The sequence below is a fragment of the Castanea sativa genome, chromosome 10 (assembly GCF_040712315.1).
Source record: "Castanea sativa cultivar Marrone di Chiusa Pesio chromosome 10, ASM4071231v1".
NCBI lineage: Eukaryota > Viridiplantae > Streptophyta > Magnoliopsida > Fagales > Fagaceae > Castanea > Castanea sativa.
The window spans coordinates 18,907,860-18,931,397 of NC_134022.1; the positions used below are offsets into that span (position 1 = coordinate 18,907,860).

Below are 23,538 nucleotides of genomic sequence, written 5' to 3' on the forward strand. Positions count from 1 at the left end.
TACTATATGCTGATGATTTGTTGCTCCTTTGCAAAGCAAGAATCTCAGAGGGGTCGATAGCCAATTTATTCAGCAGATTAGTTTCAATAATGACATGTTTTAAAGATGAAAATAAAAATATTAAGAATGTGAAATGATTAGGAAAAAAAAAGAATGTGAAAGTATTGTTTGAGTGAATTCACGTGTGATTAAATTTGATTTTCCTTTTCATTGGCGAAGATAAGTAATAAGGAACAAAGGGTATTACTGTATTAGACTTGACAAGCAACCCCGCTCCATTTTGTTCAGTTTATTTGGCACGTGAACAACTTTTAAAAAGTTTGCCTTTTCTAAGTACAACTATACTTATGCAGTTTATTTTATTAGCGAAATAAATCAATGCAAATAAGTTATACAACTGTAGTAATTTAATCATTTGAAAATAAAATAGTTTCTAAAAAATATATATTTTTGAAAAGTGAATACATTAATGTAATTAAGAACTAAGATATTTGAAATTAAAGTGTTCAATGTGTTAAACAAATACATTAATAAAGAGTTGGCAGAAATTCACGAGGCAGAGGAAGTATTTCAATTCCTCTTTCACATGGCACACCACATGGTAGAAGCGTAAGTTACTGCAAGCTTAAGTTTTGCTGTTTTTTGTGTGCATAGATGTCCAATGCATAAAATTCAATCCACAAGACAACATCAGCAATCTTGAGAGAAATACTATTTTCATTTACACCCAGATTATTTATGCATGGTAGAAAATATAATATAGGAAGCGGGGATGAACCATGCTCCCAAGAGAGCAGCCTCTGTAAAAGTAGAAGGGGCCTGAAATTTACTACAGGGTCTCTAAGCTAAAGAAGACCAGATTCTCTCTATAAGACATTGTAAAAACATGGAGGTCTAATACACCTGTATGAATGGAACTCTACAGAAATGAAACTAAAGTCTCATTACTTTATCCTGATTATATGCCGAAAAAATGAAACTGCTTCAATCCCCCTTAGTTGGAGGTCGGACACATGCACAAAAAGGCGCCTTCTTTCTCTTGTGGCTGGTTCTTACCCCACCATAAAGATAATCTCTCAGCAGAACTCTTGGTTTTCGGTCACTGAGTCTTGTTTTACTTTTGCTTTCTTTGTCATCATCGAGTTTCAGTAGAAGAAACTGTATTTTCTGCACCTCCAATTGCAAGCGCCCAATTTTGTCAGACCCTCTTCGTGCCTGTTCAGAAATTTTTCTCCTTCTGGCATTTCCACTCTCATCTGACTCTATTGCAGAACTTCCATCAAAGGACAAGGAACTGTTTTCAACTGTCTTCATCAATTTGCGGTTTACATCAAACAACTTCATGATGGACTCCTCGGATTCATCCAGCTGCACCTTAACTGTATCAAATTCAATGCCTCTACCCTTTTTGCTCTTCTCAAAAATCCCTAACTTCCTCTTCAAGTCTTCCACGGTGATTTGAAGGTTTGTCAACTTTTGGGCATCTGAATCAAGTCTTTCTAAAATCTTCCTCTTGTTCCCTTCTTGACTGGGCTCGGTATGTCTATCAGAGATTTCTAATTTGTCCACACCTAACTCCTTCTCAAACAATGATTCTGAAGAGGGATACGAATGCTTGTGCTCCTTGACAGCTCCAATCTGATTGCGAGCATGTTTTGCAGTGGCCGCCTTCTGAGACTTGCCAACCCTCAGGTCAATGCTGCCATCCCGGTTTGCAGTTTCCCATAACTCAAGCATCTGATCAGCCTCTACAGTTTCTCTCCTGCTTATCCCGTATGATGAACAATCAGATACCTGATCAAGCATGATATCTTTAGTCAGAACTTCATTCCTTGCTTCAGAGATTTCACGTGTCTGTTTCCCCAGCTTTAGATCATTACTGTGTCTGTCCCCAAGTTCCTCTTTGACCTGATATGGAGTAATATGCTTGCTTGTTACAACATATTCTCGAGAGAAGCGGCTTTGAGATTTTAACTCTTCAATCTCTTTCAATGCAGTCTCTAGTTTGGCATTCGTATTAAGGTGCTCCAGCATCGCAAGCCTCTCTGCTTCTACCACTGCTTTTTCAATAGCTTTGATCCTTCTTTGCACATCCTGCAAGTCTGTAAATCCATCTGGCTCCATGGAAATTTGATCTTCATCCCTTTGTTGAAGGCTTTCAGCAATAGGGTGAGTCATTAAATGAGCATCCTGCAAACATGTGGGATATAAAGCACGGACATTATTACATGAGAACCAAAATCACATGTTAGAGTTAGAAAGGGAAAGAAAGGGGGGTGGGGGGACACTACATCATAAGGTGTCCCTCGTATACAACCCATGTAATGAAAAACCTTATTGTGAAATATATAATAATGACAAGCTAACAGTAAAATTGAGCACACTGCAACAGCTGATCAACAGCCCCTTAAAACTCCTAGAATTTTAAAAATTAGCCACGTAGGAAGCACCGATACAGATATGGAATATGTATATGAAAGTTACCGACATAGTAATACGTTAATTCTTGAAAATTTAGGATACAATATAGTAGAGATAATTTAATCAATTAATACATACTAGCCTCTGAGTAAAAGTTAATAATTTGCATAAATTATAATTTGGGATTAATATATTTTCTAATCACAAAAAAAAATCTAGAGGTGTGATGAGTGTTAAGCATTTGTAGTGAAATAATTTTATGTGATGTGAGTAGTTTTTTTTTTTTTTTTTATTGGAACTGTTGGTAGTTTTTTTTTTTTTTTTTTTGTTTATAGGAGCTGTGGGTGGGTAGCCTTTCTTTCTTATTTTTAATTAGGAACGTGGGTAGTGGGGCTGGGAAGTGGGAAGTGGGAAGTGGGAAGTGTGAGGGTAGTGGGAAAAATTAGTTGATTTATCATCTTAACTTATTTCTCTTTTTAAGGAATAAGAATAGATTAATTAAATTAGGGGTATTTTTGACAGTACAAAAAGCAATAACTAATTTTCCGAGTCCTCTTAATATATACAGATACAAATATCTTTTGATGTACATATTATACTAAGTTTTAGCTTAAATGTAAGCAACAAATTCTAACAGGCATAAAACATATATAAATAATAAAAAAATTAAGTTACTAGTTCCATAGAAAGAAAGTCTGAGAAAGAAAGAGATAATAAATAAATAAATAAAGAAGTGTTCTACACTAATTATCTGTATCTGATAGGTGTCTGGTGTGGATATGGCTGCTATTTTGAAGCATCGGTGTTTCCTAATTGACCACCGAGTCAGAAAGTTAATTCTACTAAATCCTACGTCTCAGCAACTCATTGAATAAAAATGCAAAAGAAAAGACAAGGCCATGCTAGTGAGATAAGGTACATCAATGGTAGGAGCTACCACAAACGAGAAAAATCACACTTATATAAAGGGATTACCATTGCTTCTTCCAGTAGCAAGTTCAATTAAAGCTTTAAGAACTCATACATGTTACAAGACACAATATTATGGCTCAAGGTCCAATTTTGCTAATGCATAGAGTATGTATAACAGGATAAGGCAATAAATGGAATGAAGCATTTAAAAAATAGACCTTGGTCTCAGGAAGGGCAGAAATTTCAGTAATGGAGAATAGATAGAAATTACCACTGCTTCTTCATTTTCAACTGCGAGAGGCTTATAATTGAAAAGAGTATGCTTCTCCAGAGATGATATGCAATTTTTGAAAGAGATGACAGCTGGGGTATATGCAGCCAACTGAGCTTGTAGTCCTCCATTTTTGAATTCCAAGGTGCTAATTCTATCTTTCAGCAATTCAATCTTCATATCTTTGGAATTACTTCTATCTTCAAGGCTCTCACATGCTTCAATTAGCTCACGAATCTTTCCTTCGAACAACACTTCACAGACAGAGGAGCTTTGCTGTTCAGAAAAAAAAGTGGCAGCCTGAGACTCCCACAGTTCAGTCTCATCTCTTCCCTTTTGCAGTTCAGAACTCAACCTTTTCTCCCTAATTTTAGCCTCATCATTTTTATTCTTCAGATCCTCCACTAAGTTGTGCAACTCTGTTTTCTCATTGGTTATTGCACTGATTATCTGTTCTGCTTCTGAAAGCTCATTTTTCTTACGGCACAATAGATCCTTTCCACTCACAACTTCGCATCTCAATTGATCACTAGCAGATTTAACTGATACAATCTCATTCTCCAAATTATTCACCAACTCCTTGAGATCTGAATTTTCCATTTTCACACCATCATATTTACCCTCCATAATTCTTAGCTTCTCTTCTAGGTCATTAGTGATGAAACGAAGTTTAACCAAATCTTTTGTGAGCTCTTCCAGTTCCACAAACTTTTCAAAGACTATATTATTAAAAATCAGAGAAAGGTTACACTGAGACATTGTTTCACCAAACAAGGCCCAGTGTGCTTCTTCTAGGTTAAGTTTTTCATCCCCTAAGTCAAGTACCTCCTTACTCAGGGATCTTTTCTCTTCTAGCACCTTGCAATTCTCTTCCTGCAGGTTCTGGTTGGCCCTTTGCAAGTCCAACAACTGCTGACTCAGATTTTCTGTTTCAGTTGTTAATACCTTCTCCCTCTGATCTCCCTCCATTACTTTCAACCTCAATTCTTCACTCATCTCCAAAAGCTTTTGGATCTCAGTCTGCAACAATGAGGACTGCTCACACCGAATCATGAACTCTCGAGCAAGGGTGTCTCTTTCTGTCACAAGATTTGCTCCATCTACTTTCAGTTGCCCAAGTAGTGTAACAAGAACTGACTTCTCAACTAGCAGCTGCTGATTTTCATCATAACTCCTAGACAGAGAGTTTTGTGTCTCTTGAAGTTTGCACAGTATGTGGCTTAGAACAGCTTCATCTTGGTTGATCTTATCTTCGAACCAGTCTGCATCAATGCCAAGAGTCTTCAACACCTGATACAATCCCATCCTCAATTTTTTCATTTGCTCAAACAAGGATTTCACTTCCACCTGTTGTTCAAGATTTTCATGCTCCAATTCAGAAATCAGTTTCTCTGATAATCTGGATTCTTCCAAGAGTTTTTGGCACTCGATCAAAAGAGAGAAAATTTTATCTTTTAGATCATTCACACATTTCTGCAAGACGAAGATCTCCATCTGAGCACTGACAGCTTTGTCTACCTCCTCTTCATGTTCTTTCTTCCTGCACTGACCTTCTTCTTCCAAAACACGAATTTGTAATTCCATAGCAGCCAACCGAGTTTCACTCAACCTTGAAAAAATGATATGTTCTTGCGTTGCTGCATATAAGGAAGCCTGCAGTTGCTCTACTTTGTGCAGCGCAGATTCTCTCTCATTCTCAAGACTTGAGTGCTCATATTCTAATACTGTGTATCTTTTCTCCAGATCTTCCAGTCTTTGCTTGGAAATGTCCAACTGAGAAACTAAGCTTTCTCGCTCAGTAATCAGGCCAAACTTTTCAGTATCAAGCAACTGGCAAGAACCTTCGAGGATCTTCAATTTCACCCTGAATGCTTCAAGTTCAGCGTTTGCATCAAGAAGGGAATTCTCCAGAAAGTTCTTTTCTTCTGAGAGTTTATCCAAATTATTAGTTGTAATCTGTAACTGAGAAACCAGGGTGGCCCTTTCAGCAACAAGAGTGGCTTTCTCTCCAAAAAGAGACTGACAGGATTCTTCTAATTCTCTTACCTTCCCTCTAACACCTTCTAACTCAACATTCAAATCTGAGAGAGAATTCTCCAAAAAAGCATTTTTCTCCTTAAGTTTCTTCATGATTTCCAACTTTTCCAACAGAGCAACTTTTTCACTTCTTTCTGCCTCACAGTTCTCTTTAAGTTTTGAGTTGTCATCCTGCAATTCCTTCACAGATGACCCAAAGCAGTCTGCGTCAAAGCCTACTGACTCCACCTGCTCCAGCATATTCCAGTGTTTCTTGTTCAACTCCTTAAGCTCCTCTTTCAGACAGTATATTTCTTGCTGAAGTGCATTTCGTTGGTCCACTCGAACTAAAACCTCCTCTTCAAGTTTCCCTATTGTCTCCCTTAAGCTTAAGATCTCATCTTGCAAATTTTTTATCGACACAGCTGAAGACAAATTGAGCTCATTCAAACTCTTGTTCTCCTCCTTGACCTTCTGGACTTCATCCATTAAACCCTGATTACAAGCTTCCATGTCCTTTACCATTAGGTTTCTATGCTGAAGTTCTGCCGCCAGAGATCTCAGTTCTTCCTGGGATTGAGAATGTAAATGTTGCAGAGTTTGGAATGCAGTTTCAGCCTCCACAAATCGCAACCGCTCTTCTTGTATACAAGTCCAGAGTCTACCCAATTCCTTCTGCTTCTCTGTAAGTTCCTCACTTTGAGACCCCATCTTATGCACCAAAGACTCCAACTCAGACTGTAAAGACTGATTTGAATTTTCGAGTAGAAGACACTTTTCTTCAGCACCCTTTAACTTTGCAACCCCATCATTTATCTCAGTATTTAGCCTTTGGGCCTCCTCCTGGGCACATGAGATTTTCTGCTCCAGGCTAGATATCATCTCCAGGCTGTGCTGGTACTGGAGGGCAGCAGCTTTCTTCTCTTCAGTTAATTTGGCAAGTGCTTGCTTCAGGGTCTCAACTTCACATTCAGCTTTATCGGCTCTTTCATTACATGTTCTGGCATTCTCCTCTGCATGTAGTAATTTGTCCTCCAAGTTTGATATCATCTCCAAACACTTTTTGTATTGAGCAAGCACTGCTTCTTTTTCAGCTTCTACTCTCACAAGGTCTTGCTTTATGGCTTCAGCTTCAACTTCAGCTTTACTAGCTCGCTCATTATGTTCTCCAGCATCCTTTTCAGCACGAGAGATATTGTTCTCCAAATTGGATATTCTATCTAAACACTTCTGGTATTGAATAAGACTGGTTTCTCTTTCAGACTCTAATTTGGCAAGGGATTCCTTCAAAGTTTGAACTTCAGCTTCAGCTTTGCTGGCCCGTTCACTAAGTCCCTTAGAATCCTCTTGTGCACAAGAGATTTCCAATTCCAGATTGGATAATCTCTCTAAACTCTCTTGATACTGAAGTAGGCCTGCTTCCTTTTCAGCTTCAAATTTAGCAAGGGTTTTCTTTAAGGTTGAAATTTCTGCCTCAGCTTTACCCAATCGCTCAGACTCAAAAAGAACTCGAGCCTGGATGTTATGGCTCCCATTGTTTTGCACGCTTCGTTCCTTCTCCTCTGCATCTTGAAAATTGAGTCCTTTTCTTGCCTTTCCTTCGGAAAACTTTGCATGGCTCACTGCTTCTACAGAGCCAAACAAATCATTAAGTTGTTTCAAACCCTTTCTGATTGTTACAGTATCAGATTCTTCAGTAAACGCTCCATTCTTCTTCAGAGCATGGAAATGAGATGATAGTCCCAAAGCATCCTTTTGCAATTCATCAGGGTCAAACATTGCACGTACGGGGGTTGGCATATCAGGTGTTTGGGGATCAGTCATCTCATTAGCAGAACCTGCAGGTGAATCATCAGCCAGAACAAATGGAACTTGGTTTGGAAATGCTTCAGCCATAGTCCTATGAGCCTGGCGTAGCGCTCCAGTTGCATGATCATATCTTTCAGCCAACGCACGATATGCTCGGTAAAACTCCTCAACCAATTTCATAAGCTCTGGTCGTTGCTTATAATACATCTCTGCTCTCCTTGCAAAGGAATCTGCATCTTCTTCAATAAGCTTGATCATCTGTTTGACTTTGGCATCCATATCTGTTTAAGCAGAAAGGAAATCTTTGGTCAACACACACACATACACAGCACCAATGCTAGGTATAATAAGGAGGCCATCAGCCTTGGGATTCGTCTAGCAGAGGAAAATGACCTAGTGAAGCTAATAATTTGCAGTTGCACATAGAACATAGAGTTGATTGCATTCTTTCCAATTAAGGGTGCAAACCTTCACTTGAGAACTAGAAAAGCAGATATACTGATCCAAACAGTATAACCAATCTAGCACAAGTCTATGCACAAAATGGTATGTAGTTTTTCATGGCGCCACATTCCCTCAGGAACATGCTTAATAGCAGCCACCTTCCTTTTGGATCATTGATCAGATTTATGTTAAGGGTGTGCCAGTGAGTAACATACTTGAAATGCATTATTTAAAAACTTCGTAATAGCTTAAGCTTTTTGAGCTAGTGTTTCAGAAAAATGGTATGCATTGTTGATGGCTAGAGAGGAGAGAAAAAAATGAAAAATGATATAAGAGCTCAACTGAGAGCAACTGGCTTCTCTACTTACAAGTGTCAAGCACACTTCTGCCATTCCATATAATGCTATCCAAAGCAACCATCACACTATTCAGTGCCATTTGCACCACATACATAACACACTCAGTTGAGGAAATGGAATTAGAAAACAATAATAAGATGCTTCTGTCATCAAAATTGAGATGGCAATAAGACATCCTTATAATAAGTAAATTCCTGCACAAATCCCTTCAAGAGATTGAAACATGTTAACATTTTTTGAACAAAAAAAAAGTGTTAACGTTGATAAGCTTTTTTGTTTATTTAAAGGAACTAATCACACACTAAAATCTTGCAAGACTTTGTTTGGTTCTCAAAAAGACAGGAAGAGAGGGGATGGAGGAGGGAACACCATTAAATGACATTTGTCTCACAAATTATTTGACCCTTTCAATCATTTTCCTTTTCTTTAACTTCTGGGAACCAAATGGAAGTATCAAATCATTATAAACCGATCTCTAGGAAGTCTAAATTAGAAGATCTGGTACCTGAATCATTATGTCCAACAAAAATGCAAACAAGTCCTATAACACAGAAAGCAATACCTGTAAGATTTTCCTGGAGCCATTTTGAATTTTTAGGGCTTATATGGCTGTCCCACCACCAAGAATACTTGCGTTTCGAATCAGCTTGGGATAGGGTTGCCATGATTCCAGCCAAAATCACCACCACTTTTGAAACCCACTTTCAGGCCGATTGTAAACCAGATAGTAAATCCCAAATAATGGAACAAAACGCAGAATCAGATATAGATAGATATAAAGCACCCAATCTATACTTATTAGCAGGATAAAGCTTTGTATTTCTTGCTTCCTTGTACCTATTCAACAAAATTGACAAAAGTTAAAAGAAAAAACAACAACCAGACTTCAGCTTCAGATGAATCAGCACAATTAGTATGCGAGATCAGGTTCCAAAGAACTAGGATGAAAAGAATCAGCAAGCATAGTACCTGATCAATTGGACCCCAGTCCAAAAATTATGTACAAGAAGTAACTTCTACCTTTAGAATTGTTCAGACTACCTGATCAAATACAGACCGTATAATTTGTGAGAACGTGATAAATAAAAATAAATAAATAAAAAATAAACATGATCATGCACAAGGTAACACTTTCAGAGAATATAAGTTTAGAAATCTGCTCAATCCACAAAAGTCATGATCATGCACAAGGTAACATTTTTTATCAGAACAACTTGATAAACTACAAAAACCTTTAGAAAACATCATCAATTTTACAACTCCATGAATCCAAAAGTAAAGTAACAAACTTTTTAATACCCAGTAACTAAAAATTAAAATTTTAGTAAGTGGCAAGAGAATCAACCATACAAAGAGCCACAAAAAAATAAAATAAATAGTTACATGAAACTGATATACATGGGCATGGATATTGTAACTGAAGCTGACAAATTCAGAAATGAAAAGGCTTACCAATGAGAATCAGATTCTGCGTTTTGTTAGGTTTGGATTGGATTAACAGCTGTTACAAGAGCACCTTCAGCTGCTTTTCCTCTTTCATTCTCAACCCATGTTAAGTTGGATCTTTCTGTATCTGTCTCTGTTTCTCTTTCTGTTTGTGTTTTGCCTTGCTTTGCTCTTATGTTGTGGTTTGGTCAGGTGGGGCTGCCTGAGAACAAAAGAAAGAAAACAAAAACAAAAAAGGTGGGCGGAGACAAATTAAAATCACAAAACCAACTAAAATACAAAAGGAAAGGTGAATTTGCAATTAATGATTTTCTTTCTTTGATAGGAAGGAGTAATTATTTCCTTAATTTGGTTTTGTTATTTACTAAGCTACTCTTTTGGCAAGTTTATAAGACTCTTTTTTGAAATTTAAAAACTTTTTAGCTTCGAAATTACTCGGTTGTCCCTTTGGTTAGGATTTCAAAAATGTTTTTCCTTGTGTTCTACTACACCATTTTACAAATTAAATTATGGTTTTGTGCATGAATTTTTTGGAGGATTTTGTTACCAAAATTACCAAAGACCTCCCAATACTTTTTTTTACAGTTTCTTAATTTCTTAGTTGTTAATCTAAATCCAAGGATTCCAAAAAAGGCTTGATAATTGGATAATTAAAACTTGCTTAGATCTCTTTTTCAACATCGTTTGTCAAGAGTCTTAACTCTTGAGACTCAATGTCAATGGCATTATCTAGTTCTCCCTTCCAAGATAAACATGAATGCAATTTGGGTCTCCTAATTGTTGTAAAGAAAAAAAAATTCTAGGTTGATTGTCATAATTTGATAACCAATCTAAAAAAAATTAAGATAAAAATAAAATTACATGATATTTTTCTTATATTATCATAATAATAGAGACTATATATTTTTTTATGAGACTCTACTTAACTTTTTTTCTTTTTTTTTGAGAGAAACTAACAACTTAAGAGAAGATGATTAAGATAAGATGAAATTTTCAATTGTTTGACTTATCAAACTCAAATACAAAATTACAAAAATTGTTGCTTTCACAACAAGTTCAAACATGTTAAAATACCTCGAGACATGTATTTTATGAGCTAATCTTCCTGTTTGGACTAATTAAAAACATGACATTACTATTTTGTTATATTAAATTAGGATTAACGGTTATATTGAAATCACAAGAATACCTTTAAAGTTATTGGCGAAACTACACTATTGGTCCCTGAAATTTGCCCTGTGTGTGCAATTGGTCCCTGAAATTTGCCTTGTGTGCGCAATTGGTCCCTTAAATTTGAAGCGAGCACAATTAGTCCCTTAAATTTTAAAACTGAGTTGTATTAGTCATTTTACTAACTGTTGCTAACTGTGTTACTTATGTGACTAACGGAACAATAAATTAACATTTTTTTAATGACGTGGCATGTTTTCAATTAAAAAAAATAGTTTCCACATTAGATGAAACTGAAATCATATTGACCCGATTAAAAACAAATTTGATATTTGTTTAACAAAGACACGACGGAGAGAGAGATTGACAGCCACAAGAGAAAAGGGAAGGGAGTGAAGAAAAACCCATGTTGATCGTAGCTTAACACCCATTTCCACAAACAACTGGTTTCCTCTACCTTTGCAAAATGCAAGTGCAACTTTCCTGTTTTATTTCACTTTCTTTCTTTTTCTGGACCCCAAAAATAATGAAAAAAAAAAAAAACTAAAGTGAAAACAAAAAAAGCAAACTCCTAAGTTTAACCTCTTGTACAAGAACTCAAAACTTAAAGTCAAAGAGAAGAAGCACTTCCTTCAAGAAAATTCTCTCTTTTTCTCTCTAACCCAGTTGCCCAAAACCAGTTGCACTTGCATTTTGGAGTACGTTCCCATGTTGATCGTAGCCCACACCCATTTCCATGAACAAGAGATTCATAGGTGGGCAAGAGCCGCTGCTGCTTGTGCTTGTGCTTGTGCTGGTGCTCGTGGTGGTACCTTGGTCGGCTTCCATGGCTGCCGATGTGGCTTTGGATTGAGGAGTTGGATGTGGTTTTTCTTCACTCCTCCCTTCTCTCTTGTGGTTGTCAATCTCTCTCTTTCCCTTCTCTCTCTCCGTAGTTCCTTTGTTAAACAAATATCAGATTTGTTTTTAATCGGGTCAACATGATTTCAATTTCATGTAACGTGGAAACTATTTTTTTTAATTTTTTAATTAAAAACATGCCACATCATTAAAAAAATGCCAAGTCATTGTTCTGTTAGTCACATAAGTAACACCGTTAACAGCAGTTAATAAAATGACCAATACAACTTAGTTTTAAAACTTAAGGAACTAATTGTGCTCGCTTCAAACTTAAAGAACTAATTGCGTACACAGGACAAATTTTAGGGACCAATAGTGTAGTTTTGCTAAAGTTATTGTCTACTCACATGCTTAGCACTCCGCATGTTATAACCCAAGGTACCCCTACAATATTATGGTTCTCTAACAAAATTTATCCAAAGTAAAATTTTTAAAATATGTGAATTGGATTTTAACAAATTAGTAATGATATCTAACATGATAAGATCATTCCATTCATGGATAACATGATAAAGTCATTCAATATATATTCCTTTAAAAAAAATCTATTTAGAAATTAGAACCCCTTTAAACGTCTGTACTAGCCGTTGTAGTTTAACTTTATCAGATTTACCATACTGACCGAAAAGTTCGTTACTTGATGTGGGAATATTAATTAGTGAAATCCAAGTCCAACGCCCAATTAAAAACCTCATTTAGTTTCTTTAAAAAAAAAATTAAATTAATAAATTTGGAAAGTGTAGTGGGGGTATTTAAGTAATTAGGGGATAGAATCTTCAATGTTTGGCATGATATATATAATGCCGAGTATGACACGGTGTCGTCTTCTTTTTCAGATAGACAAAAGGTGACGTCGTCAGGGGCGGTGGGAAAGGGACCGTCCTGATTGGTCACGCGGCTAACTTATTCCTCTTTCCAAATTGGATGGACCACGTATATATCCTCACTCTTTTTCTTTTTCTTCTTCTTCTTCTTTTTTGGGAAAATGGTTTTTTTTTTTTAATATGTAAATTTGGATATTCACCATATTTTATGATAAGTTATAAAAAAAAAAAAAAGGTTAGATGTTAAGTCTATTCACACGAAAATTAAGATTTAAAAAAAAAAAAGACCTCTAATGTTGTAATTATCCAATTATTAAATACATATATCGACCATCAAGTAGGCATAATTTATAAATTATGATTGAGGAATTGACTATAAATATGTTTAGGGAAAAAATAATTTTGACTATTTTAGTGTTTTTTTTTTTTTAGAATTAACTTATGACATTCGTTTCTAATAATTATGCTCTTTATCATGGGATCAAGACATCAATCGATTTTTTATATAGCCGGGAATTGAACTTAGATTTTTTATTTAACTATTAAAGACTTACAAGTTGAGTTAACTAGAACCCACAAAATAAACTCTTTTTAAAGAGTTTCAACATATGGTATCCGTTTCTCATGATTGTTCAAGAAACTTTACTAGTTATTAGTTTTCATGTTGAATTTGGATTTCAAAGGCAATTTTTTATTTTTTATTTTTTATTTTTATAGAGTTTTTTATTTTTATTTTTTTTATACAAGATAGAATTTATACTCTAACCTAATCTAAGTGTATATGTGTGTGAAGCTCCCTCCTGGAGACTTGAACTCCGGCCCTTGTCCCCCACACCCCACAAGCACTTATACTTGTAGAGTGACCAACGCACCAAGGGTGTGTGGTGGTTTTATAGAGTTAACTTATGACGTTCACTTCTGATAATTATGTCATTTATCATGGGATCAAGACAAAAATTGTTTTTTTGTATAGTCGGGAATTGAACTTAGATTTTTTATTCAATTATTAAAGACTTACAAGTTGAGTTAACTAGAACCCATAAAATAAACTCTTTTTAGAGAGTTTCAACATATGGTATCCATTTCTCATGATTGCTCAAGAAAATTTACTAGTTATTAGTTTTCATGTTGAATTGGGTTTCAAAGGCAATTGGTTCATAACTTTCTCAGTTCTTTTCTTCTTCTTTTTTATCTGAGATGAAATTATACTCAAACCTAATTTAAGTGTATGTGTTATTTCATTTATTTCATTTTGGGTGTTTCATTTGGTGGTGTGTGTATATATATATATTTCATTTCAAACATTGGTTAAATGATTTAGCAAGTTATGATGGGTGGAACATAAAGTGAAACACCCAAAATAAGATAAATTTTTTTTAACACTTTACCCACATGTGAGTTGAATCATTTTAATTTTCTTACATGTGGTTTGAAAAAGTGTTACTTTGCCCACTCAAGATTAGTTTATGATAGTAATTAACAACAAGTAGTCTTCGTCCATAATGGTCGTCCAAGACCAGTAATGTCTAAAAGAGTCTTTAGAAAGGCGAAAAGAGAAATATGCACCACAAATATAAAATGAGGGCGTCCAAGCATGTCACAAGTTATCCAAAGAGAATCTGGCCATCTAGAGATAACTTGGTTGTCCATACCATGAGAGGGTATGAACGACCAATAAACACTTAGTAAATTTCTAAATATTTTCTACAATCTCAAATAGTTAGACCACTAACCCTTATCTCGGAACGTGGGGTAGATTCTTTGAAATTTGCTCCACTCGCCCCATTAAGTCCACACATCTCCCACGATGTTAGTGGCACCTAACAATAGACCCATTCTAAATTCTTTATAAAAGGGACCACACATCACCAAACTAAGGTATGTTCTACTATTCATTCACTCAATAGTGTTATAGAAAGAAAACTGACTTAACTGTCAGAGGATCCTTGACCAGTTCACCCTAGTCATCTTTGATATAAAGTCTCTTTCTTCCTCTTCAAATTGTTCAACCATCGTTAAAACCCAGAGCATTTAGCCTACTAATTTTCGAGCATCATCAATTTCATTATATAACTATTACTATCTCATCATTTTCACCATTGAAAACATTAAGAATAATAAACAAATCAAGATTTGAAACCTAAAGGATAAAGTGACACTTCTCAAATGGAAAATAGTCAGTGCAGTACTAGAAAACTAACGCATCTTCAACAACAACAATAATAGCATGTGACCATAATAGATATTTGACACATAACTAAAGACATCTTAGCCGTTTTAAAAAAAAAAAAAAAAAATTTAAAAGCTCTTTTTTTTTCCCCTACCTAATCACAATAAATCCTTGTGGTCACAATTGCCCTGATCATTAATTACGTCCATTACTGTGGAAATGCATCTAGTGCATGTTGAGGAAAGAGAAATGATTATTGATTAAGAGATGGTTCAATCATATCATTCGTTGGGGGTCTGCAGAAGGTGCCCACCAAGCAACATGTTTATACTTGATGCATATGGCTCAATTATGGTTTGCTAATGCAACTTAAAACGTGAACTAAATTTATAGAACCAAGAAAAGGAAATTATTACTCTTTTGATTTTTTAATCAGAATTATTTTCTGCTTTATTCAGAAATGCCAATCTGAATTTATCGTTTGCTAAAAAATTAAAAACCCTTTAATATATGCCTCAAATCCACCATGAGATCTATATCATGCATGTTTCAATTATACACAAAAACGTCCAAAAATGTTTACCTGTTCAACAATTGGAAGCATGCACAGCACCAATCTTGAGCTAATAATATATACAACATTTTTGTTGATTGGCCCCTAACGTGATTCAAATTATGTATTGTTTAGAACTTTATAAGAAGGCCCAATCACTTATTAGGAAAGCTTTTTTGGTCATATATATGATTGCAAATAGAATTCAATGTACACATTTTTAAAAGAAGATGAGTGTCTGATATTGCTTGTATATGAGATTATTATGTAAGAATATTAAATAATTGTTTGTTACAGGGCAGAATAGAAAAGAAACTTATGGTCCAACTATAATTATTAATTTAATAGAAAATAAACTTATAATAGAATGGAATTTTGCTAATGTTTTTCTAATGCCAAATAAGTGTGTAGTGTAATTCTTTGGATTCTTCTAGGGAGAAAGACATGTTGAAGTTGAATTATTGAATAAGGGATAAGAATATTTTAAAAAATATGGATTGTTTGGTGGAATATATATATATAAGTATAAACAAATCAATGGGAGAAGTTGGTCTTCAATCACCAGCCTGACAGATAAGGCGGCAAGCTTGAAATCTTTGATTGTTAGTTAACTATATGATGAAAACATATTAGTCAACAGAAAAGTTATAGATAGTGCTTTTGTTTTGAGATAAATGACAGATGATAGGATGTGTAGCAAATCGGCTGTGTGTTTGTGTGTATGAGAGAGAGAGAGATGTTGGGTGGCTTGTAAGTTTAGATAGAATCACATGGTGATTCCTTAGGCTTGGAGACACTATTCATGTCACTCTTCATTGCAAGTTATACTAACGGTTCTGGTACTATTGAGTAAATTGTAGGCCAAAATGCCAAAGTTTCACCACATAAATTTTTGGGTTAAAGCAGGCACCCCACTTATCCTTTAGCCCATGAGCAAGTACTCTTCATGCAAGGGACCTTTTTAATCATTGCTAGTGAATATTAAAGTTCAGCAAGGAGGAAGAGCCTTACAAAATTTAAACCTTTACTTTTTCTATTTGTAGTGTAATGTGCAATTAATTAAAAAGAATAGGTAATTCTCCTCATGTTGCTTAAGAAAGTGTGTTGTGTGTAGTATAACTTACCCTATCCTCCTTTAAAAATTATCATATCTTTTGAAGTGGAGTTATGGTATACATTTGTGTTAAAATAACTCTCTCTCTCTTGTGTGTGTGTGTGATTATATGAAATATATTCTCCCGAGATCATATACATATCAATATTTTTGAACTTTATTGAAGTGGAAAATTATAAAAATACCAAAGCCTTACTCTCAAAGGCCAAAACTATGAAATACTCAAGTCCTCAAGAATCTCGGGGAAAAAAGACTTCAGTAAAAAAAATATAATAAGGTTTACAGGTTAAAGTTTTGGGAAACATTTATTTTTTTATTACAAGGTGACATCATTACAAAAGCAAGCAAGAAACCAAAAGAACCAGTTATGTAAATTAATTGTCCAGCAAAAGGGTGGCTCTTCACGTGAGGGGGAATTTTCACTGACCACTTGGGGCAAACAGGGTTTGGCTATAAAACCTTTGAGAGTGACTTTACAAAAGCAGCTACAATTTTTCCCCATAATATAAGAGCACTAGTATTGATAGTGCTCAAAAATAATATTGCTAAAAATACTCTCAAAGCCATATTGCTAAAAAACTTTGAAATACTCTCAAAAGCTAAAAATAGTAATATGCCTTTTTAGCACCACGAATTACAAAAGTGGGGCTCCATTGGTGGAGCCAAAGCCAAAATTTTTGGCTTCTCAATTACTGTGCACATCCAAAGATGGGTGTGCAATGTGGCTCCAAGGTAAAAAGCAAATATTATTTTTTATTCTTCCTCTCGTTAAAATAATATTTAAGCGTAAATACACTTTTGGTCCCTACATTTTGACTTTTTCCATTTTGGTCCTTACATTTTCATTTTACCACTTTTAGTCCTTAAACTAATTAACGCATGACATTTAAGTCCTTACCGTCACCCATCTAACTGAAAAATTTGACGTGGCAAACGGAGTTTACTATTGATACACTAAAAGCTGACATGGCCAATAAAATAATATTTAAAAATGCCACGTCAGCATAAAATAGTAATTAAAAAAGACACATCAGCATCCACACAACCTTTGATTTTTTTAAATTAATTTATCAATTTAAACAAAATGAAAAATGAAAAAAATAAAATAAAATTAGAACCTAGAATACAGAAACTAACCCCACAAACCTAAACACAACACAGGCCACCACAAACAACACAAAGCTCAGAGATCGATGAGGGAGAGATGGATGGGGGAAGCTTTCTAAGGATGAAGGTCACCATTGATATAAATAAACCACTATGTAGGGGGAGGCGAATCTCTCTGTCTCACGGCGAGCAAAGTTAGGTGTCTTTCAAGTATGAAAGACTGCCTAATATTTGTTACTAGTATGGCTACCTGAACCACGTGGATAGAGATTGTGACCTCTGGATTGAGAGTGAAGGAAATCTCACGAAGGAAAGCCAAGCGTATGGGGCGTGGATACGTGCAGCTCCGTTCGTTAAGGGAAGAAACACTGTGATTAAGGTACAAGGCTTCTATGCTGCAAAAAAAGCTCAACAAAAACAGATTACTGAAGAGCGTGGGGTGGAATCGCCAGTAGTCCTAACAGGTGACCAACCTATCATGATGGCACACGCTCAAATCGAGGCCACAACTAAATTCCAAGAAGGATTGAATGGGATATCTGCTGAGCCAGAAACAGAGGATACGATAGCAGAGTTGGTGAGATCGGATGGCCGAGATTCAGGGGAGATATTCGAGGAATGGCTAAGGGAGATTGATAAGGAACTGGGTAGATTTGACAAGGTGAGGGGCGGAATTTCAGGGGACAATACAGAGGTGGAAAATGAGGGTCTCAAGGACCAATTGCCAGCTAGGAAAGGTCAGTCTACGTCCAAGTTAGTGGATAGGCATGCAGAATCCTCGGCTGGGACAAAGGGCTTTACACTACCATGTGAACATGAGGCAAATTTGGTTAGTGTCCCTATTACCCACTTCGCATTATGTGATATCTCAAATATTATGGGCTTTTTAAATGATAGTGCTAGGGTGGAAAAGGTAAAGAGAACAAGGAAAAAATGCCATGCACGTCCCATTGAAAATGTGGCGCCTAGGGGGATGAAAAATATAAAAAGGTTAGCTTCAGAGGTGGATTGTAATGAGTTACCAAGCAAGAAAAGGCTAGTTTCCCATTTCGGTCATGAACTAAGTGATTTAATGGTGGAGGTTGTGGAGTAGCCCCGCCAATAACAATGAATCTCCTATGCTGGAACTGTCGGGGGATTGGGAACCCACAGACAGAGCAAGAGCTTGGAGATTTAATTCAAACTCATTCTCCCTCAGTCGTGTTTCTAGCCGAAACATGGTTGAAAAAATCTAGGCTAACCTATTTACGTGATAAGCTGAAGTTTGATGGTATGATAGAATTTTCCAGAGAAGGGAGGGGTGAGGGGGTGGCAGTTTTTGGAAGAAAGAGGTGGATTTCTCGGTGGACATGTACTCCCCAAATCATATTGGCGCCATAATTAATAACGGGAAGGAGGATAAGTGGCGGTTTACCGGTTTTTATGGGGAGTCCAACACAAATAACCATGACATCTCTTGGGCTACCTTGAGAAGATTAAACTCCAAACATTCAATGAAATTACTAGAGCTCATGAGAAATTGGGTGGGAGGCATAGACCAAGTAGGCAAATGGAGGCTTTTAGGGACGTGCTGGATGAGTGTGGGTTTCAAGACTTAAGTTTCAATGGTAACAAGTTCACTTGGTGTAATGGGCATGAAGAGGGGCATACGGTGTGAGAGAGATTGGATAGGGCGATTAGTACGGTGGATTGGTTAGAAATGTTCCCTGCCACAAAAGTAGTCCATTTGGAGTGTGGTACTTCGAATCATAAACCGATCATAATTTTTCCAGCAGGTATTCCAAAAAGAGTAAACAAGCCATGGAGGTTTGAACAAATGTGGATGAGGAATGAGGGGTGTAGGGTGGTGATTGAGGATGCTTGGTCCTATGTCTGTCAAGGCAGCCCAATGTAGAGAGTAGAGGGAAAAGTGGATAGATGTCGTAGAAATTTGAAGTGGTGGAGCAAAGTCGCTTTTGGCAATGTGGTTCGAAACCTTAGGGAGAAAAAATATCAATTGAGAGTTGTCGAGGACATTGCAATTAGGGGTGGAAGCATGGCTCGGGTCCAAAGATAAAAGAGAAATATTTCAAAGCTCCTAGTGAGTGAAGAGCAAATGTGGAAGCAGCGATCCCGAGCCTTATGGCTGCAAAAGGGTGATAATAATACTAGATACTTTTATAGTAGGGCCTCGCATCGGTTTAGAAGAAATCAAATTGATACACTTGAAGATTCGGGGGGGAGGGGGGGGGAGTTGTGTATGGATGAGGATGGGATTGAAAATATTTTGGTTAGTTTTTACCAAGACCTCTTCAACTCCTCAAACCTGAGTAGGATCGAGGAAGTAGTGGAGAGTATTCCTTGCTCTATTTCGGATGAGATGAACCAACTACTAAATGCTGAGTTTACAAGGGAAGAGGTGGTCACGGCCCTAAAGCAAATGGATCCGTTGATGGCTTCGGGTCCTGATGGACTTCCACCTCTCTTCTTCCAACATTATTGGCCATCAGTGGGCGATGATGTGACTGCAGCGGTGCTGAGTTGCCTCACTTCGGGTATCATTCCTCCATCCATTAATCGGACCTTCATCACCCTTATCCCTAAGGTAAAAGCCCCTCCAAAGTTTCTGAATTCCGCCCTATATCCTTATGTAATATCATTTATAAGCTAGTATCTAAGGTGATTGCAAATAGGCTCAAGGGGGTATTACCCTTGATTATTTCAGAATCACAAAGTGCCTTCCAACCGAATAAGGCAATTACCGATAATATACTTGTAGCTTTTAAGACCTTGCACTATATGAAGAACCAAAAGTCAAAAAAAGGGGGTTTCATGGCTTTGAAGCTTGACATGAGTAAGGCTTATGATAGGGTGGAGTGGAGCTTCTTGGAAGCAACAATGGTGAAGATAGGCTTTAATGAGAGATGGGTGGCTTTGGTTATGAGTTGTATAAACTCGGCTTCCTACTCAATTCTTGTGAATAGTGTACCAAAGGGAGATATTCGCCAAACAAGGCGTATTAGACAAGGAGATCCCCTCTCTCTGTACCTATTCTTAGTTTGTTCGGAAGCCTTAAATTGTCTTTTGCAGCAGGCAGCCAGGGCTGAAGCTATTCGGGGTTTCTCTCTATGCAAAAATGGACCAAAAATTACCCACTTATTCTTTGCCGACGACACTCTCCTTTTTTGTCGTGCAACAATGAGCGATTTGGATCTTATCCAACACATTTAAAGATTGTACAATCAAGCATCGGGGCAAATGTTAAATAGAGAAAAAACCACCGTATTCTTTAGCAAGCCCACCACGGAGGGGAGGAAGCTAGAGATTCGAGATCTCTTGGGAGGAAGTGAAGTGCGAGAATACGAGAAGTACTTAGGTCTTCCAGCGATGGTTGGGAGAAACAAAAAAGAGAGCCTCAATTTCATTAAGGAGAGAGTGTGGAGCAAGTTGCAAGGTTGGAAGGAAAAACTTCTTTCACAAGAGGGTAGGGAGGTGCTCTTAAAAGCGGTAGTTCAAGCTATACCCACCTTTGCAATGAGTTATTTCAAACTCCCTTTCGGCTTACTAAAGGATATTGAGACGATGATTAGAAAATTTTGGTGGGGGCAAAAGGGAGAGCAACGTAAGATCCATTGGAAGAATTGGGAAACTTTGTGCAAACCAAAGGCTTTGGGGGCTTGGGCTTTAAAAAATTGGAAAATTTTAATGAGGCTATGCTTGCAAAACAAGTGTGGAGACTACTAGTGGATCTTTCTTCCCTTTTTTACCGGGTTTTTAGCGCGAAATACTTCCCAAGGGGGTCAATTTTTGATGCAAAGGTTGCCGCGGGATCTTTTGCTTGGCAAAGCATCGCAAAGGGTAGAAAACTTGTCCAAACCGGTTTGCTTTGGAGAGTGGGGAACGGAAGGAAGATTAACATCTATGGAGATAGGTGGTTGCCTGGAGGAGACTCGGCTTGTGTGGTTTCTCCAACAAATGAGGATGCCTTAAATTGGGTAGTTGAAAAATTGTTGACAGCTCGGGGTGAGGATTGGAATGATCAGCTAGTGGATGCCTTATTCTTGCCGTTTGAAGCTCAAAGAATCAAGTGTATTCCTCTACCTGTCACGGATCAGGAGGATTGTGTCACTTGGCCAAGGTGTAGGTCCGATGTTTACTCAGTAAAAATGGGCTATTAATTGTTGTGTAAGACTGAATTGAATGCCTTACCCTCTAGCTCCAATGCTGATGAGGTTAAAGTTTTCTGGAAAAGCATCTGGCGGTTGAAAGTCCCTAACAAGGTCAAGTTTTTCCTTTGACGAGCTTGCTCCAATGCACTCCCAACTAAGGTAAACCTCTAGAAACAGAAAGTGTTGGATAACCCTCTATGTGATTAATGTAAGGTCGGGGTGGAAGACGTGCTCCATGCAATTTAGGACTACGACAATATCTGGGCGGGGTGGGTACATTCCTTTACTGAGTTAAGGAGCGAATTCACGTGCATTGAATCAGTGTACGATCTGGTTAGCATCATAAAGGCGAAAGGAAAAAGCCTAGAGGAGTTTGCAATGACGGCTTGGTTAATTTGGATTCGAAGAAACAAATTAAGAGTCAATGAACCAACTGTACCAAACTCAAAGCTTGCCCACTCTGCATCGTCTCTGTTAGTTGAGTTCCAGCAGGGGAAGCAGCAGTATGTTTCACATGAAAGGGCACTTCCTGTGCGATGGTAGCCCCCACCAGTGGGTTTAGTGAAGGTGAACTTTGATGGGGCGGTGTTTGCGGAGGAGCAGGAAGGTGGTATTGGGGTAGTCATTTGCAGCAATGAAGGGTAGGTGTTAGATGCTCTATCCGAGAAGGTTCCCATGCCAACATCAATGGAAATTCTGGAATTGCTGGTTGCCCGGAGAGCTGCAATACTTGCTAGGGAGCTCGGTTTTCGCAAGGTGTGCTTTGAAGGAGATGCTAAACTCGTAGTGAAGAGCTTGCAGTCTGGGATGGACTCGAATGCGCTGGCTGGCCACTTAGTAAAAGACTTTACGTCTATAGGGGTTTATTTTCAATCCTACTCTATCATCCATGTAAGGCGGCAAGATAATTATGTTGCCTATGCTTTAGCTAGGGATGCTAGGTTCTCTTTTCCGTTAAGAGTTTGGAGGGAAGTTGTTCCCCCAAACATTTTCAATTTTGTTGTAAAAGACTTGTCTTAATAGATTTTCAACCTGGGCGGGGCTATTTCTCAAAAAAAAAAAAAAAAAAAACACAAAGCTCAAAGAAACCTTAGCCCGGGTCCAAAAATCCAGCAATACCGAAGCCGAAGAGTCCGAAACGAGGAAGAATCGAACAAGGCCAAGAAAGAGCTCAAAAGGGTAAGCAGGGGAATGGGGATAGGGCGAGGAGACGAGTGAGAGAGAAGCGGAGAAGAGGAGCTGTGAGAGGTGGAATGTGAAGAAAGTGAGGAGTGAAATGAGTGATGGAGCAAAAGAGAGTAATGGGTTTTTACTAGTGGAAGTGGTGGTGGGTCCGATCTGCCACTGCCACTACAAGGCGTGAAGACATCGCTGAGAAGATATTGTATTCCATCAAGTGATTGTTATTTAATCGAACGGATCTGGAAGCTTCTCTCCAAAACTGAATTCTTGTTGGAGTTTGGGTTAGTGTTTTTTTTTTTGGGTTTGGTTGACTAGAAAGATCAATTGCCGGGTTTGTGTTTTTGTGTTTATTGACAAGAAAGAGCAAGAAAATCCTAGAAAATTTGGGTGTGTGATTCTTATATTTAAATCTGGGTTGTGTTCATTGTGTTCTTGTTGAAGATGAGCCTAGATCTAAATTTATGCATTGAATTTTAATTCTGTTGTTTTCTTTTTTAATTTGTTGAATTTGATTGATTAATTAAAAAAAAATTAGATACATTTACGCCTAATTTTGGGTTCTAATTTTGTTTTTGTTTTTGTTTTTTTACATTTTTCATTTTGTTTAAATTAATAAATTAATTTTTAAAAAATCAAAGGTTGTGTGGATGCTTGTGTGTCTTTTTTAATTACTATTTTATGCTGACGTGGCA

The 23,538-nt window shown here is 37.1% G+C and overlaps 1 protein-coding gene across 1 annotated transcript; it reads right to left on the bottom strand.

Moving 5' to 3' along the window:
* Positions 1 to 699: 699 nt before the first annotated feature.
* Positions 700 to 9,901, bottom strand: LOC142614085 (protein NETWORKED 1D). Its single transcript, XM_075786629.1, has 5 exons — positions 9,685 to 9,901; positions 9,202 to 9,273; positions 8,795 to 9,069; positions 3,605 to 7,710; positions 700 to 2,190 (listed from the first exon to the last, which is right to left on the bottom strand). Exons 3-5 carry the CDS (start codon positions 8,895 to 8,897, stop codon positions 985 to 987), a joined length of 5,415 nt encoding a protein of 1,804 aa, XP_075642744.1. The 5' UTR covers positions 8,898 to 9,069; positions 9,202 to 9,273; positions 9,685 to 9,901; the 3' UTR covers positions 700 to 984.
* Between the last annotated feature and the right edge of the window lie 13,637 nt (positions 9,902 to 23,538).